The 15603-nt window shown below is 35.1% G+C and overlaps 2 protein-coding genes across 2 annotated transcripts; one reads left to right on the forward strand and one right to left on the reverse strand.

The window, feature by feature from the left end:
• Positions 1-7539: 7539 nt before the first annotated feature.
• On the reverse strand, positions 7540-8199 carry LOC139818090 (uncharacterized). The gene has a single exon (XM_071786527.1). It carries the CDS (start codon positions 8197-8199, stop codon positions 7540-7542), a length of 660 nt encoding a protein of 219 aa, XP_071642628.1.
• A 5841-nt stretch (positions 8200-14040) lies between these two features.
• Arpc5 (Actin-related protein 2/3 complex, subunit 5) lies at positions 14041-15478 on the forward strand. Its single transcript, XM_071796299.1, has 3 exons — positions 14041-14308; positions 14396-14468; positions 15057-15478. The coding sequence occupies exons 1-3, from the start codon at positions 14148-14150 to the stop codon at positions 15294-15296; spliced, it is 474 nt and encodes a 157-aa protein (XP_071652400.1). The 5' UTR covers positions 14041-14147; the 3' UTR covers positions 15297-15478.
• The last annotated feature ends 125 nt before the right edge of the window (positions 15479-15603 follow it).

A 15603-nucleotide genomic window follows, 5' to 3' on the forward strand; every position in this document is an offset into this window, starting at 1 on the left:
GAAAAATTATATATATATTTTTAGAAATTTTCATAAAACTTAATTCAAATACAAAATTTCTGAGAAATATGAGAAATTTCTTCACTACGAATCTGTGGACATTAATATAAATAATTGATAGCCGCGGTGATGTTAGAACACAACAAGTAATTATTTGTATTTGTATGGATTGTTAAATCTTAATTTAATATAATAACAGTAGAAATGTAATCTAGTATATTATGTAATATAATAGTATATTATGTAATATAATTTATATATAGTATAATTATATATATACTGTATACACAAATATATACAGTATAATTATAATAGATCGTAGTTTTTACATAAAGTATTAGCAATAACAAATTAAAAATGCACATGTTTAAATGTAGTAATACATCGAACATTAATAACACATGGAGTTTGCGACATGTCGATGACCAGGAACTGATGATTGCGATCGCATATCAGGAATTTCCTTTAATGGACGTGTGCACGTCTGTAACATTCAAAGCGTGCCGGTTTTACTATATACGAAAAAGAGATAAAATAAAATAATGTTATACAATTTTATCAATATTAAAAAATCCTCATTTATCTGTACCTATATATGGCAGGCCATGCAATATTCAATTACTGCTCTGCTGGATGTATGGTTCGCAAGCCCTGATCACTCTTATCTCGAGTCCTTATAAAATATTTAGTGTTATTAAGTAAGTGGCACAAAATCAGAAATGATAAATAATTTAATAATTAAATAAAAGAGATAAAGAGAAACATTACAGAAAAATATTACAGAGAAACGTTAAATAAATTTAAATTTAATATAATAATAAAAAATAATGATACAATAATAAAACAATAAAGTAGAATTAATGGTACCTGGATTACAATTTCTCGCGCAATTAAATCTTCCCATATTCCAATAGGTAACGTTATCGGTGCCGCATACCGGGTTGTATTCGGCAGTCGCGACACACGGACAATTAGCTGCAGTACTTTGCGTGGAAGTACTCGATGCGGTGATTCTCGGTGTGGTGCTACTCGCTTCATTATTATCGAATATTATAGAGTCATTGGCGATCCCGTCCGACGGGTCTCTTTGCGGGAATGCCAAGGCGACCAACCAAATCATGGTCAATACGTGCACAGCTATCGAGTAAAATAACGTGTCATGACGTGCGTACGCGCATTTTAACGAAAATTTGCAGACAAATCCAGAAACCTCGAAATTGGAACTATCGAATAAAGCGTCGAGGAAATATCTTTCCGTTTTCTTTTTCTTTAAATATTTCTTTAAATATTTAGACTAAGGGTGCGATCCCCTAGACGTTTTAAACGCTTCAGAGCAGTATTTTGTCCTTGTTTAACATTTAATAAACAACAAGGATAAAATGTTTCCAAGAGCGTTTGGAGCGCCAAGTGGATCGCACTCTAAGTATTTAGAAGACTTGACAAAATATAGAAAATAAATTACTCAAATTCAGATGTATCGGATGTTAACAAAAATATTCTAAAAAGAGGGGGAAAGAAAAACCTCTGATATCTTATACATTTGGGGAAAAAAGTCAATAGCTATTTCGTTATATCGTACTCACGTGTAAAAATATATTTCATGATTGTATCCGTGCGAGTAATCCGATGTCAAGTTTAAGAAATGAGTAAAGACGCGAAATGGAAGCGACTTAAACGATCCTCGGAACAGCAACCAAATGACAGTCTTTAGCGAGCTGTTTTTCCACTTATATCGTTGTCTACTTTTATCTGTTTCCGACTTGTTTCCTTATATAGAAGAAAAAACCAGTAAGAGAGATGCGTTGCAAGCGGCGGTCTCGGGGATATCCACATTGCGCACTTGTCACACTAGCGTTGACTTCATGCATATAATGATCGAGTCATTTACGGGACATTCCGTTTTTATCTCGCGTTCAAATTGTTATCGAAAAACAAGCTAGAATTTTTTATTTACTTTTGACCCTTAGTCAACTGGCTAACTTATATAATCGAATAATGTGCATGAAATTATCATTGCACTATCTTTTACTACAGCCGTTAAACTGCATATAATTGTGAATAATTTGGTCTTTAATTTGCTGTAAAAAAAGTTGAGTTTTGCTCGTATTATAAGTTTGTTTCATAGGAATAGCATAAAAGATAAAATAGCAGCGTTCTTGGTATAAGTAAAAAATGTATGATCCTCTCTTTATCGTTATAAATATTTATATAACATCCAGACAAAAGCTAATAGCCTTGTACACGAGCATCATGAGCAAATCGTTTATCTCTTTTTCACGCACGCACACAGAGATATCGATTTCCTGCTCGTACTTCCTGCATCTGTAAGCGTGTTCTTTAAGAATCTGTAAAATACGTCAGCTCTTTTGAGCGTGACGTCAGAACCGAAGAAAGCTATGCTGCATTATCATACGAGATTATATCTACGCAAACAACTTTTCAAAAATGGAATTAATCTCGGTGAACTTTGGGTCGCATAGCGAAATAGAGTCGACATTGTCTGGATTAGTATATACGCTTATTTTCATACCCGGGCAAAAGAATTTCAAATCGTTTTCTTAAAAAACGCAAACGGCTAATTGTGCATGTATGAAAAAGAGCGACAAACGATTATATCTATGCAAACAACTTTTCAAAAATGGAATTAATCTCGGTGAACTTTGGGTCGCATAGCGAAATAGAGTCGACATTGTCTGGATTAGTATATACGCTTATTTTCATACCCGGGCAAAAGAATTTCAAATCGTTTTCTTAAAAAACGCAAACGGCTAAATTGTGCATGTATGAAAAAGAGCGATATACGATTATATCTACGTAAACAACTTTTCAAAAATGAAATTAATCTCGGTGAATTTTGGGTCGCATAGCGAAATAGAGTCGACATTGTCTGGATTATAACGCTTTTTATACCTGGGCAAAAGAATTTCAAATCGTTTTCTTAAAAAACGCAAACGGCTAATTGTATGTACATGTATGAAAAAGAGCGATAAACGATTTGCTCATGATGCTCGTATAGTCGAGTTCCAAGACTGTTTAAAACGATAAATCTTGCATCCCTGCAGCTAAATTATACAGAATATTCTAGTGATATTGCAATAACATTGTAATATTTCAGTTTTATCGCAAGAGTCTTACAACATTGTTGGAATGTTCTGTATTGCCTGAGATCCAATATAAATACTTTTGTTGTGACAAACTATGGATTTCATTTAATAAAATATATGATGTACAAGTACGTGAGTTGTAGGAATCATCTGCATATTCTCGCTTCTGACGTCACAAGTAAAGGTTGACAGACCTAGATTTTTAACGAAAGACGAGTTGTCGTACTGTGGACATTGTATATACTATAAGTTTGTTTTAAGTTGTTACAATCAAATCTTGCAGAATAAAAGACAAATTAAAACAAATTCTTGAAGTAAAATCAGGTGGTAATTATAATAAAATAGAAATTTGAAGTAAAATATACAAAATTCATCGTTAAAGGCATATCTAGGTTTTTTGAGACATTCTTTTAAGACTATAGTTAGATGACATCGAAAGACAAAATAACTTATTGTCACCACCAAGTGCAAATTCTGTTTGTCCGCCCTTCCTTAATATTCCTGACGTCGCCGAGGTTTCTGATGGTGTTATACCAGATAACCTCTCCGCTTTAAACCAACATCTTATAAAACAGTTTATATTTCTTTTCTTATTCTTATTCTTATGCTAAATTCTCTTTGTCGGAAGTTTTTATATTGCAGCGTTAAATAAGGAAGCCTTATTAATATCTGCATCTGCAGATAATTATATTTTGTGATATTTCCTGCGCACAGATCGAGTACACGGAGATTGAGATACGAAGCATATATATTATATAGAGCAAGTACAAATCAAAAACTTTCTTACTAGTTTTATTTCTTATTCTTTCATTGTTATGTACACATGTAATTGCCAGGGAAAATCCTATAATTATTCTTCTGCAGTTTGAAAAAATCTTTCTGTTTTACTTTAAATTTAACTTACTTGAATTTCTTTTTTCGATTTCTAATTATATGGTACTAGCCTTATATTGCATTATAATAGTATTTTGTATATAAATTATAAATAGTATTGTAAATAAGAATGCCTAAATGCAAAAAAATTAAAATAAAAAAAAATAAAAAATAAGCAGCTTAATCGACAGACTGGCAATATATAACATCTCTTCGATGTGACCATTGAAAAAACTATGAGCCAACTCGCTTTGTCGGATTCACACAGCACTTTTTCGGATCAATCGTCAAGACATTATTAATTTCGACCAACGCTTTTGGTCAGATGATGTAATTTCTGAATTAAATAATTTTTATTTCATTGCGAAAAAATATTACCTCAGCCAGGGTTCGAATCTGGAACCTCCCGTATACTGTGCGGGTATCGTGCCAATTCGACCACTGGGGCTGTGGTAATATTTATCGCAATAACAACTAAAAAAAATAAACTTTAAATTAATTAAATTTGTATTTATTAATTACATATTGTATTTATTAATTACATATAAACCAGCAAACGTTTCGGTCCTTCGCTTTAGACCATCTTCAGTTAAGAAAAAATGGAAAAAAATTACATGCAATCACGCCGTCGTCAAACAATCAAAGATTGTCATTCCAGCCATGCTGTCAGTTCCGCAGAGTCCGCATCGCCATAAATCCGTTGGTCGAGTACGTCATCTCAATTCGTTAAAAGGCGGGACGATGCAATTTCCCGGGGCGACTGTTGCCTTAATTACACAAAGAACTTTTACAAAATCTGACTAATCAATAAGGAATCAGAAGACAAACAGTATTACCTGACAGTCACCACGTGGAAATTAACGGACATCGTCGCCGAAACGCAACTTATCATTATATTGTCTTTAATATATCTATACATATTCCAATAATCACAGTTGTTCTAAAAAACATGGAGTTGTCCATTTTCAAAAGCAGTTAAGTTTATCTTTTTCATAAGGAAGACAGAAATTAGATAAAATACAATAGAAATTGATAATATATAAGTGTTAAAATTAAGAAACCGATAATATCAGTTAAGTAATAGATGAAATTAACACTCTAACATTCTCATGTTGTATTATTTTCTAACTAATTTTTTGTTTTTCTTGTAAAAAAGGTGAAATTAATTTAGCTGTTTTGGAAAATAAAAACTTATATGGTCATAAAATAGGGGTAAACAATACAGTTGTTGGCCACTCTACAATGATTGGCCATATCTTAAAAAATTAAAGATTATAAAGAAATACTATTAAAATGTTTAAAAGTGTTTCTCTTAAAAGTGTATTGAATATTTTGTATTTATAATTAAATAATAGTTGTTTTATATTTCGGAGTATCGCGAAGGACTCGGAATAACCAGGCGGGTTTTTAGCTGAACAACAAGTACTTTAATTAACAGTCACCACGTCGTATATAATAATATACAGTATAACGTATAATATACAGAGAGTTCCTCCCTCCTCGAAGTCTGTTTACTCTCTTTCTTGAGAGTCACCCGAAGCATCAGAGGCGAAATTCTGCGGCTCATGTTTCAATCCTATATACGTTTCTGAATTAACAACGTCGTAGTTTGTATTCCATTGCTTATCATGGTCGCAATCGCTATTTTTTTTGTATTTCGTAATGTCTTTTCCTAAACCCCGCATTTGATTTATGTGGCGCTTCCAGATTTTTCCGTTGTCTAATTTAATTTCATAATGTAATGTGTACCTAATTTCTTTATCACACATTCGAAACGCCATTTTATATTTTTATCTAAGTATTCTCGCACCGCGACTCTTTCTCCCTTTTTAAAATATTTTGAAATATCTATTTTTGGTATATTTGGGACCTTTTTATTTGTTTCCGGAAACATTAAGTCCAATCTGCTTCTTAATTTTCTCCCTAACATTGCTTCAACGGGAGATTTCCTCCTCTGCGTGAGGAGTCAATCTATAATGGAACAAAAACTTCTGCAGATTGATTTTAATGTTTCCGTTTTTATTCCGTTAATATTTCCGTTTGTTAGGTTTAATTTGCGTAACGCCTGCTTGAGTGTTTGTACAAATCGTTCTGCTAAATCGTTTGTTGCTGGGTGATAAGGAGCAGTGGGCTTATAAAAAATACCGTTGCTTTTAACAAACTCTTGGAACTCTTTCGAAATAAATGTTCTACCATTATCTGTGACTAGGCTGCGGGGTAATCCAAAAATGGTAAAAATTTCTCTACATTTATCTATCGTATTCTCCGCGGTTATATTCTTCATAAAATGCACTTCAGGCCATTTCGTGTATGCATCGACTAAAACTAAAAAGTTGTGTCCCAAAAATGGGCCAGCAAAATCTATGTGTATTCTTTTAAATGGTTGCGTTGCCGCTTCCCAATGATGTTCAATTTTACAACTCGGATTATTACTAAAAGTGCTACATGCATTACATTTTTTTGTTATATTCTCGATTTCTTTATCCATGTTCGGCCACTAACAAAAATTTCGTCCTAATTGTTTCATTCGCACTGTAACAAAATGGCCGGAATGCAATTCTTGTAATACTTTATTTTTTAACACTTTTGGAATTACCACTCTATCCTTTCGGAAAATTATACCGTCTTGTAGCGCAAATTCCTGATCCTTATACCCTAATGCTTTTAAACTTTTCCCTTTTTCCAGCGCCGCTCGAATCTTAACTAATAACGCATCCTTATTTGTTTCGTTTCTTATATCTCTGGCCGTTACAGGCAATAATGCTTCCACATTCTCGATTTGAAAAATATCCACAATATGAGCGTCCGGTTTCAATTTCAAGTGCGCTTTATAATTTTTAATGCACGCATATTCGTCACTCAGAACCTTACTGTATTTTTTTAAAAGTTTATCTAATCTTTTTTCATTTGACTCTTCCAACAATTTAATGTCTTCAATTTTTTTTAAGCTACTTTTAAGTTTCTTTAATACATTTAGCTGGTTTATCCACTCCCGGCCTAACAACGGGTCTCTATCATATTGCACAACATACATATTTAACTCTTTAATTTCGTCGACATCGCGAACTTTAACTCTAATATACCCTAACGGCACAAAATTTTGCTTACAATAAAAGCGCAATTTTAAACGCATTTCGTGGCAAACCATATTCGGAAAATTATGTTTAAACCATTTTCTGCTTACCAAAGTAACTGCCGAACCGCAATCTACATCAAAACTCACTTTTCGATTTTCAACATACAGCAAAGCCGTGAATTTCCCTCTGTGCTCCGTGTGTTCTACTTCGTCCACGCGGCACACTTCTTCTAACATTCTAACATATTCGTCTGGTCTTTTTTTTTGCATATTTTTTGTAGATGACCAAAACCTCCGCATTCTCTACATTTTACACTTCGAGGAAGGGTACAACTGTGCGCACAATAAGCCTGTCCACACCTGAAACAAGAAATAATGTTATTTTTAGAATTTTGCCGCTTAGGTTTATAACCAGTATTATTTTTCGCTAATGTTAACTCCTTTCGATTATCTGGATTAGTGGATTTCGCCCTTCGTTGTTCTCCTCTAGAGAAGTGTGTTTTCTTCGGTCGTTTCCTCGGTCTTTGGTTTTTCTTTGGTGCTTTGCTCCTGCCCCGACACGGCCGCTTCTGGGACTTCCTCCTTCAACTTGTTCACCCCCTTTTCCGCCAGCTCGATCACGCAAGCAATTTGCAGGGCTGAGTCGCTCGTCAAATTCGCCGTTTCCAGCAGCCTGGATTGGATTCTTTGGTTTCTCAAGCCAAAAACGAATTGATTCCGTAATTCCGTTTGAAGATAATCCCCGAATTTGCAATGAAGGGATAGTTCTTGCAGAGCGGCCATATATTCCTGCGTGCTCTCGTCCGGTTGTTGCATTCGGTTCCGGAAAATGTATATTTCGGCTATCTCAAGTGGCTCGGGCGCGTAAAATTCTTTTAGTTTGTCGACTAGTAACCCATAGGACTGTGCGTACGGGTCTACAGGATACAAAAGGTCACACAAAATCCCGAAGGCTTCAACGCCTATATAATGTAGAAGATACGCCGCTTTAGCTTTATCCTCCGTTATTTGAAAAACTCGAAACGCCCATTCCAGCCGTTGTAACCATCGCAATAATGGTTGCTGATTTGGTTCGAAGAAATCCATTCGAATTGGATTCGCGAACGTTACTCCGGGGCTAGGCGTATCCGGACGGTCTCTCGACATTCTTTCGGTTTTCGGTTCAATTACTTACTCGTAATTAATTTAGCCAGCTCACTTTCTCTCTCTCTTTCCGCTTTTACTCCAGACTAACGTCTTCTCCTTCGTCTCTCTTCCTGCCACGTGGCCTTCTCGAAACTTCCTGAACTCCCTTGACTTCCGGTTTGCGACGTGCCTCCGAACTTCTCCAAATTATCCTCGTCGACACTGTTTTATATTTTGAAGTATCACGAAGGACTCGGAATAACCAGGGGGGTTTTTAGCTGAACAACAATTACTTTAATTAACAGTCCTTAATATACAGAGAGAGAGGCCGTGAGTTCTCGTGCTCTTAGCTAGGCACGTCCTATCCCTTGCCGGTTCCGAACGAGAGTGACTCGTCCCGCACGCACACGCGATCTCACGGTCCCGCAATCCACCTGCTACGGATCGCTAATTGCTTCCCGACAATAGACGCGAGGGGTGCATTCGGGGAGACGCTATTAACGCTATAAACGCAAACGCTATGAACTTCGTTCGAGGAGCCAATAGCGCGATAGCGATAGCAAGCTCCCCGAACGCGGCTTAAGCGCCAATAGCATTTCGTGCCTCACCTCAAAAATAATAGCGAAAATAGCGCGGATTGGCAAAAAAATCGGCACTTTTCAGCCGATTTTCAGCTGGCTCCGCCTAGCGCCTTCCCCTTACCTCGCCATCCCGTGCGCAGTTCACGAGTCGTTCGAGGGTCAAGAGCGTAAACATGTGTTTACAATAGCTTTTACGTCACCCGTGAGGTACTATTGTTGACGCGTTTTTTTTTTTAGTGGTATCCCCTGTAGGCCTAATCCACTGACGACTGAAAGGACTCTAATTGAAGCAAAATTAAAGGAATTAAGAAAATTTAGGTCGCCTTTCGGGATCTTTTACAGACGAGAGCGGGAATATCTATTTCCATATTAGATGTTGCGAGCCGCGCATAAGACGCGGTAAAGATTCATCACTTAAAGAAGAACGCTTTTTATTTTTAATAAATTTTATTTTTGAAAAAGAAGTCTCACATAAATATATAGACTCAAACATGGAATAAATCCGAAGGCCGAAATTATAAAGTTTTGGGTATACTGATTTGTTTAAAATTTTGAAAAAATCAACACCGGTTTCTTTAATTGTTTTAAGGGATATATATCACTATGCAAATCGCATAGTTCATCCTGCAAATCAAGATGTTGTTCTTCGATTGGCGCTGTAAGAGGATTCTCAAAAAGAATTAATTCGGTTCTAAGTTTTTCAAAACAACTAAAACGCGTATTGAATTCTTCTATGAGAATATCTACGAAATGAATGTATTCCTTGAAATTACAGTTACTGCCGTGTTCTTCGAGAAGAATCTGGCAAGGAAAAAAGTGAAAAATATTATCATTTAAGTGAGATTTGAATAACTATAATTTTCTTCGGAAAGAATCGACATGACTAACTAATTGGGAAATATTCTGATTTGGTCTTTGCAGCTTTAAATTGAGAAGCCTAAGTTGATTTATAGTTATGTCAGTAATAAAGGTAAGTTCACAGAGAAATGTGACATCTTGCAAAACGGCTATATGTTCCTGAAATTTTGGATTGTTAATTTCTTGCAAGAAAAGGAGGATCTCTTTTCTTATGGCAAAAAATATTTCCAAACATTTTGCAGCACTAAACCAACGTACTGGACAATAAAGTGGGACATTTGTGTGAACAGAATTATGTTCCTGGAGAAATAATTGAAATTTTCGATGACTAAGGAACTTCTGTCCACCTTTAATTATATTAATTATTTTTGTCATAGTCTCCATATAACTGTTGACAGTTTTACAACTTTGCCGCTTAGTGCTTCCTGATGAATTATACAATGTATAACGGGGATATTAAAATTTCGCTGCTTTAATTGACCAGCGAATCCCTATCTTTGAACCGGTCATAGCTCTCGCGCCATCAGTAGTACTTAATCGAAGAACATTTATTAAAATCTATTTCAAATTTTTTAAGCAATTCTTCAACTGCTAAAAAAATATTAAGACCCGTTGTTGTGCTATGTAAAGGGACGAAATCTAAAAGCTCCTCGACACACGAGAAATCGTCTTGCACGATTCGAATAAAAATACTCAGTTGACTCGTGTGTCGAATATCGGTGCTCTCGTCAAGACATAAAGCATAATATATGTACATGACGTTAGAGATTCTTTAATTTTTTTCTTACAGAATTACTGATATCAGTAATTCTTGAAAATATTGTTTTTGCACTGAGAGGTATGCTCATTGCTTCGTCAAGAGTCAAGGAGCTGCCGAAGGCTTTTACTGCTTCAATGATACAGTTCTTCACAAAAGTACCTTCGGTAAATGGCTTTGAATTTTGTGCTATAAGCAAAGAAATAGCATAAGAGGCTAGTAGGGATTTTTTAGAAGAAGAACTAGAAGAAGGTATTGCACCTTCTTGATAAACTAATTTCAGTCCTTCGATAATATCCAATTTTTCTGAATTTGAATAATTAGAATGTTCAACCGAATGACGTGCTCTGAAATGCCTCTCTATTACATATTTTTTTACTACCGAAGGTTTAAAACCGCAAAGTAAACAAACCGTTTGATCGGAAATATAACTGAATAAGAAATAATTAACTTCCCAAGATTTATCAAATTGTTGAGCATACCTTTTATCATCCATCCTGAAGATCGATGTGATCAAAGAAGAATAAAAACTGTTAACTCGATCGACCGATGTGCCCACTACGACTTTTAGAGGCAAAATGCACATTGATGCACATCAGATTGTTATAAAACAATTGACGGCAGCGAATTGTCATATCGTTTGTCGATGACTATATTGTTTGTCTCGCAGCTTTAAAAATAAATCTGTTGCATTGGTGAAACATCAGTTACTTATAAACTTTCACGATTGACATATTTCTCTCAAAACGATTAAAGACACCGGTGCTGATTTTTACAAAATTTGAAAAAAATTATTATACCCAAAACTCCAACCTTCGAATTTATTTCATGTTTGAATCCACATTCCACATATTTATGTAAGACATTTATGTAAGACATATTTATGTAAGACATTTTCAAAAATAAAATTTATAAAAAAATGTGCAAATTAGAAACTTGCACATTGCTTCCTCATCATTACAGATAGCTACCATTGCTCCTATTTTATTTCGTTCTATGAGGAAGCTTGTATTTTATTTGATAAATAATTATTAGTGTTTATTAATTTGACTTCCTCACAGAGGAAGCTTCATGAGCGTAATAAAATAGGAACAATGGTAGCGATCTGTAATGATGAGGAAGCAATGTGCAAGTTTCTAATTTGCACACTTTTTTTCATTTTAAATTTAACCTTTTTATAAATTGAAAAAAGGTCGACATAGTAGCATAAGTGTTTTACAATTGATCCAATGTCAAATCGATCTTGAATTTGAGAGTTTAGTATTGAATTTGGCGATGATCATAAATTTTGAGATATCAGGTTATTTTTAATTCTATTGTATTCTTCAGTCTTTTCTACCCCTATTTCATATATAATTCATTAAGATTTGGTTGAATAGTTCTTGAGATATAGCCGTTTGAAATTTTGAACGATACGTACAATAAGTATAAGAGCTCATAAAACTGGATCTAATCAATCAAATCTTAAAGAATTATATATGAAATAGGGGTAGAAAAAAACTGAGAAATATAATAGAAATAGAAATAGATCGATATCTCAAAATTTGCGGACGTTAAAGCAACTACAGACATTTTTCCAAAAATTATAAAATTTATTAAAAAAGAACCCCTTTATCGATCATCGCCAAATTCAATACCAGCCTTTCTTACATAATACTCTACTTTCTTAAGCGACGATTCTTTACCGCGTCTTATGCGACTTGCTACGTTTAATATTCAAATCGATGTTCCCGCTCTCGCCTATAAAAGATCTCAAAAGTTGATCTTTCTTCATTTTTTGTTTATTTCTTTAATTCTGCTTCAGAGTCACTTCAGTCATCAATGGATTAGGTCTACAGAGGATACCACTTAAAAAAAAACGCGTTAACAATAGTATCTCACGGATGACGTGGAAAGCTATTGTAAATAACACATATGTTTACGCTCCTGAGTCTCGAGCGACTCGTTGGCTGCGCGCGGGACGGCGAGGTAAGGGGAAGGCGTTAGGCGGAGCCAGCTGAAAATCGGCCGAAAAGTGCATTTTTTGCCGAGCTCGATTCTATAAGACTTATAGAATAATATTCGAAATATTCTTGAAGATTTTTCATAGAACGTTCATAGAAATGTTTAGTGCTATCTGGGTAAGACATATCATTGGTGTTCGGACGTAAAATGGATGCAACAATGGTATGGAAATCTAATGCCCATTTCTACCCCCCAGTGCTGGTTAATTTTAATTCGTTTTAACTTACTTTTTATTTTTTTCTAACATATATACATATGCCCATTTTCACGAGTGCAGATTTAACTTTAATCTCGGTTTAACTTATTTTCTTTTTCTAACTTTTGAAACTAAAAAAGATAAAAAATAATCTTGGTAAAAAAATTTTTATTTTCTCAGAAATTTTGTAAGAATTGAGACTTTTATGAAAAATTCTGATAAAATCTATATTTCTCAGATATTTTCAGAAATAATTGGGTGAAAATTTTCAGAATATTTCAGTATCCGCATACATGGCAATTTAAATTCTGATAAATTGCACATATTTTTTCATATTTATTCAAATTTTTACGAAGATATGTTGGCTGGAAAAATCTGAAATATTTTGTAAGAATAAAGGCCAACAATCGAGCATAGACGTGGATGTCAAATTAAAGTTCGTTTATTAAACAGAAATTGAGACAGAAAGGAGAAAACATCGACCGTGAGAGCGCGAAACATCGGGCCACGAACTAATTCTGTAATTTGTAAATCCATATGGAGAATTTTTAAACCACATAAGCTTCCTCCCATTATCGAGACATCAAATTTCAGAACGTAGTTTAAACTTGACCACACCGTTGTCGGACATAAGATTTAACGCCTTTTAACAACTGACTGGTTCGTTTTCGCCAATCAACGAAGAATAATCATGGATTTACCTCTGACTACTGACTTGCGAATTTACGTATATACAATTTTACATTGCACAATTGACTACAGAATTCTATATACATATATACAATTTTATATTTTACCATTAGAATGCTCTCATGTAAGATGTGACTCCGGATTCCGGATGACTTTGTTATTTCCATCGAATTTGTTTCCTTTTACCGTTTACGGTTTTACTGATTATTGCGCGACTTTATGTAATTTTTTAATTTGTATCGGCTGAAGAAGACCCTGTGCGGTCGAAACGTCCCGTTCTACATATACTTATGTTTAATAAACGAACTTTAAATTGACATCCACGTCTATGCTCGATTGTTGGCCTTTATTCTTACAGTTTATTTTGACACACGAGCGTTTACTTTATTTTATCTACTGAAATATTTTATTCTCATTTTGTTTGAGTTTTTCTGAAAAACATTCCGATTTGTATAAAAAATCTGAAAAATTTTGAGCATCCTGAGAAAGTCTAAAAATTTGTATATATGTAAGTATAATGTACATTCTGAGACATTTTTTTCACGAGGGAAAGTTAAACCAAGGCCGGTATTCATAGTCAGATCTTATATTTAAGACCGTCTTAAGTACAATCTTAAGATGTTATGAACCAATCACAGAGCCGTATTAGCATCTTAAGACATTATAAGATCCGACTTATGAATACCGGCCCAAGATACCAAGATTACTTGCGTTGATAGAAACGGACAATAAAAAGTCTCATGCGGACGAGTCGATCGGCGCCAAAATGGCGCGGCGCGATGCGCGCGACCCGCTTCCGAACGTACTGTGGGCGAGACTCTATCGCTGTTCGATAAGCCGGGCGTGAACTGAACGCGCAGGAAACGTCAAACACGCAGCCGAGATGTCGAGGAACGACGGCAAGAAGGACACCTCGGCGTCCGCGTTCCGCAAGATCGACGTGGACCAGTACAGCGACAACAATTTCAAAGAGGAGGACGCGGACGGCGGTGTAGGTGCGCTCACCGGCCCGGACGAGAACGAGATCTTGACACTTCTTAGCCAATATCCTTTTGCAAAACTCTTGCTTTTCGTAGATCCTTTGCTTTTCAGCGATTTCGTCGTGCAATTTTCCTTAACACCATTTATCACGGGTAAGAACGCGGAGGCGTTAATATCGGTATTAAAGTCCGCACCGTTGGAGTGTAAGAACCAGCAAGTGAAGGTAACCTCAAAATGCATGATGGTGATTCACCTTTTGTCCTCGCTATCGCGAAGCGATTTTGCGATTTCCTAAATGCGGAGTGACGTTATGGATCTGACGATTGTATAAATTAATTGTAGAAAGTAGTCGTTATTCTAAAGTAAGTGGGATTTAGGTTTTTGAATTAAGAATTTATCATTTCATCGAGGTCCATAATCAATGGAGCATGTTGTATCTCATTAATGAAAATTACTTCGCGATTTGCCAGTCTTTTATGTTTATGTTATGGGTTATATATTGTTCTGGGAATATTCTTGTAAATTCGAATATAGATGGCAGAGTTTATGTATGATTCATGGAAAAAAAATTTGCGCCCAGTTTGACTAGTCCAATATGCTCCTAACGTCATTTTGCATAATAGATCTGTTCTTTTTAACTGAATTTCTTGCATGGTTTACCTTTCCTCTTTTTCTTTTCATGTTGGAGGGAAGAAGAGAAAAGATGAACTGTGCAAAAGTTCAGCTAAACAGAACAGACCTAGAGTCGCATGTATTTTACTAAATATTTTCCATATGCGCAAATATATAAAATATGTCTTTCTATTCGCAGGACAGTGCTAGAAATTTAACACAGAAGGTGCTCCTAAGTATAAAGTCGAATCAAATGGACGATTGCTTAGCACAATTAGATCGTGACTTAGTGGATGTTCTAATGAAGTATATTTACCGAGGTTTCGAAATCCCGACAGAAGGTAGCAGTAGTCACTTGTTACTTTGGCATGAAAAGGTATTTAACGTAAGCGGTGTCGGCTGCATCGTCCGTGTATTCTCTGACAGCAAACGGGCTTGAAATTTTGTAAATTTCGCAGTAACACGTTCATTATAATAATTACCATTAATTCTTACTGTTATTCATCGTCGTTGTTAATGCGATGAGGATGTAGATAGGCAAGCCATTCGCAATTTTCCATATGGGAAATACAACAAATTTGTGTACATTTGTTATCAATAAAGTAATTTTTATTTCTTGTACATTTGGAGGAGTAATTTCCCCTCGTCATATCTTTCACCTTTATTTCATTCCAAAGAGTATAAATAGATGGTTTATAGAAATTGTTTAAATGAAGAGCATCCCCGATAAAGTAAAATGCATTTTT

The sequence above is a fragment of the Temnothorax longispinosus genome, chromosome 1 (genome assembly GCF_030848805.1).
Source record: "Temnothorax longispinosus isolate EJ_2023e chromosome 1, Tlon_JGU_v1, whole genome shotgun sequence".
Taxonomy (NCBI): Eukaryota; Metazoa; Arthropoda; class Insecta; order Hymenoptera; family Formicidae; genus Temnothorax; species Temnothorax longispinosus.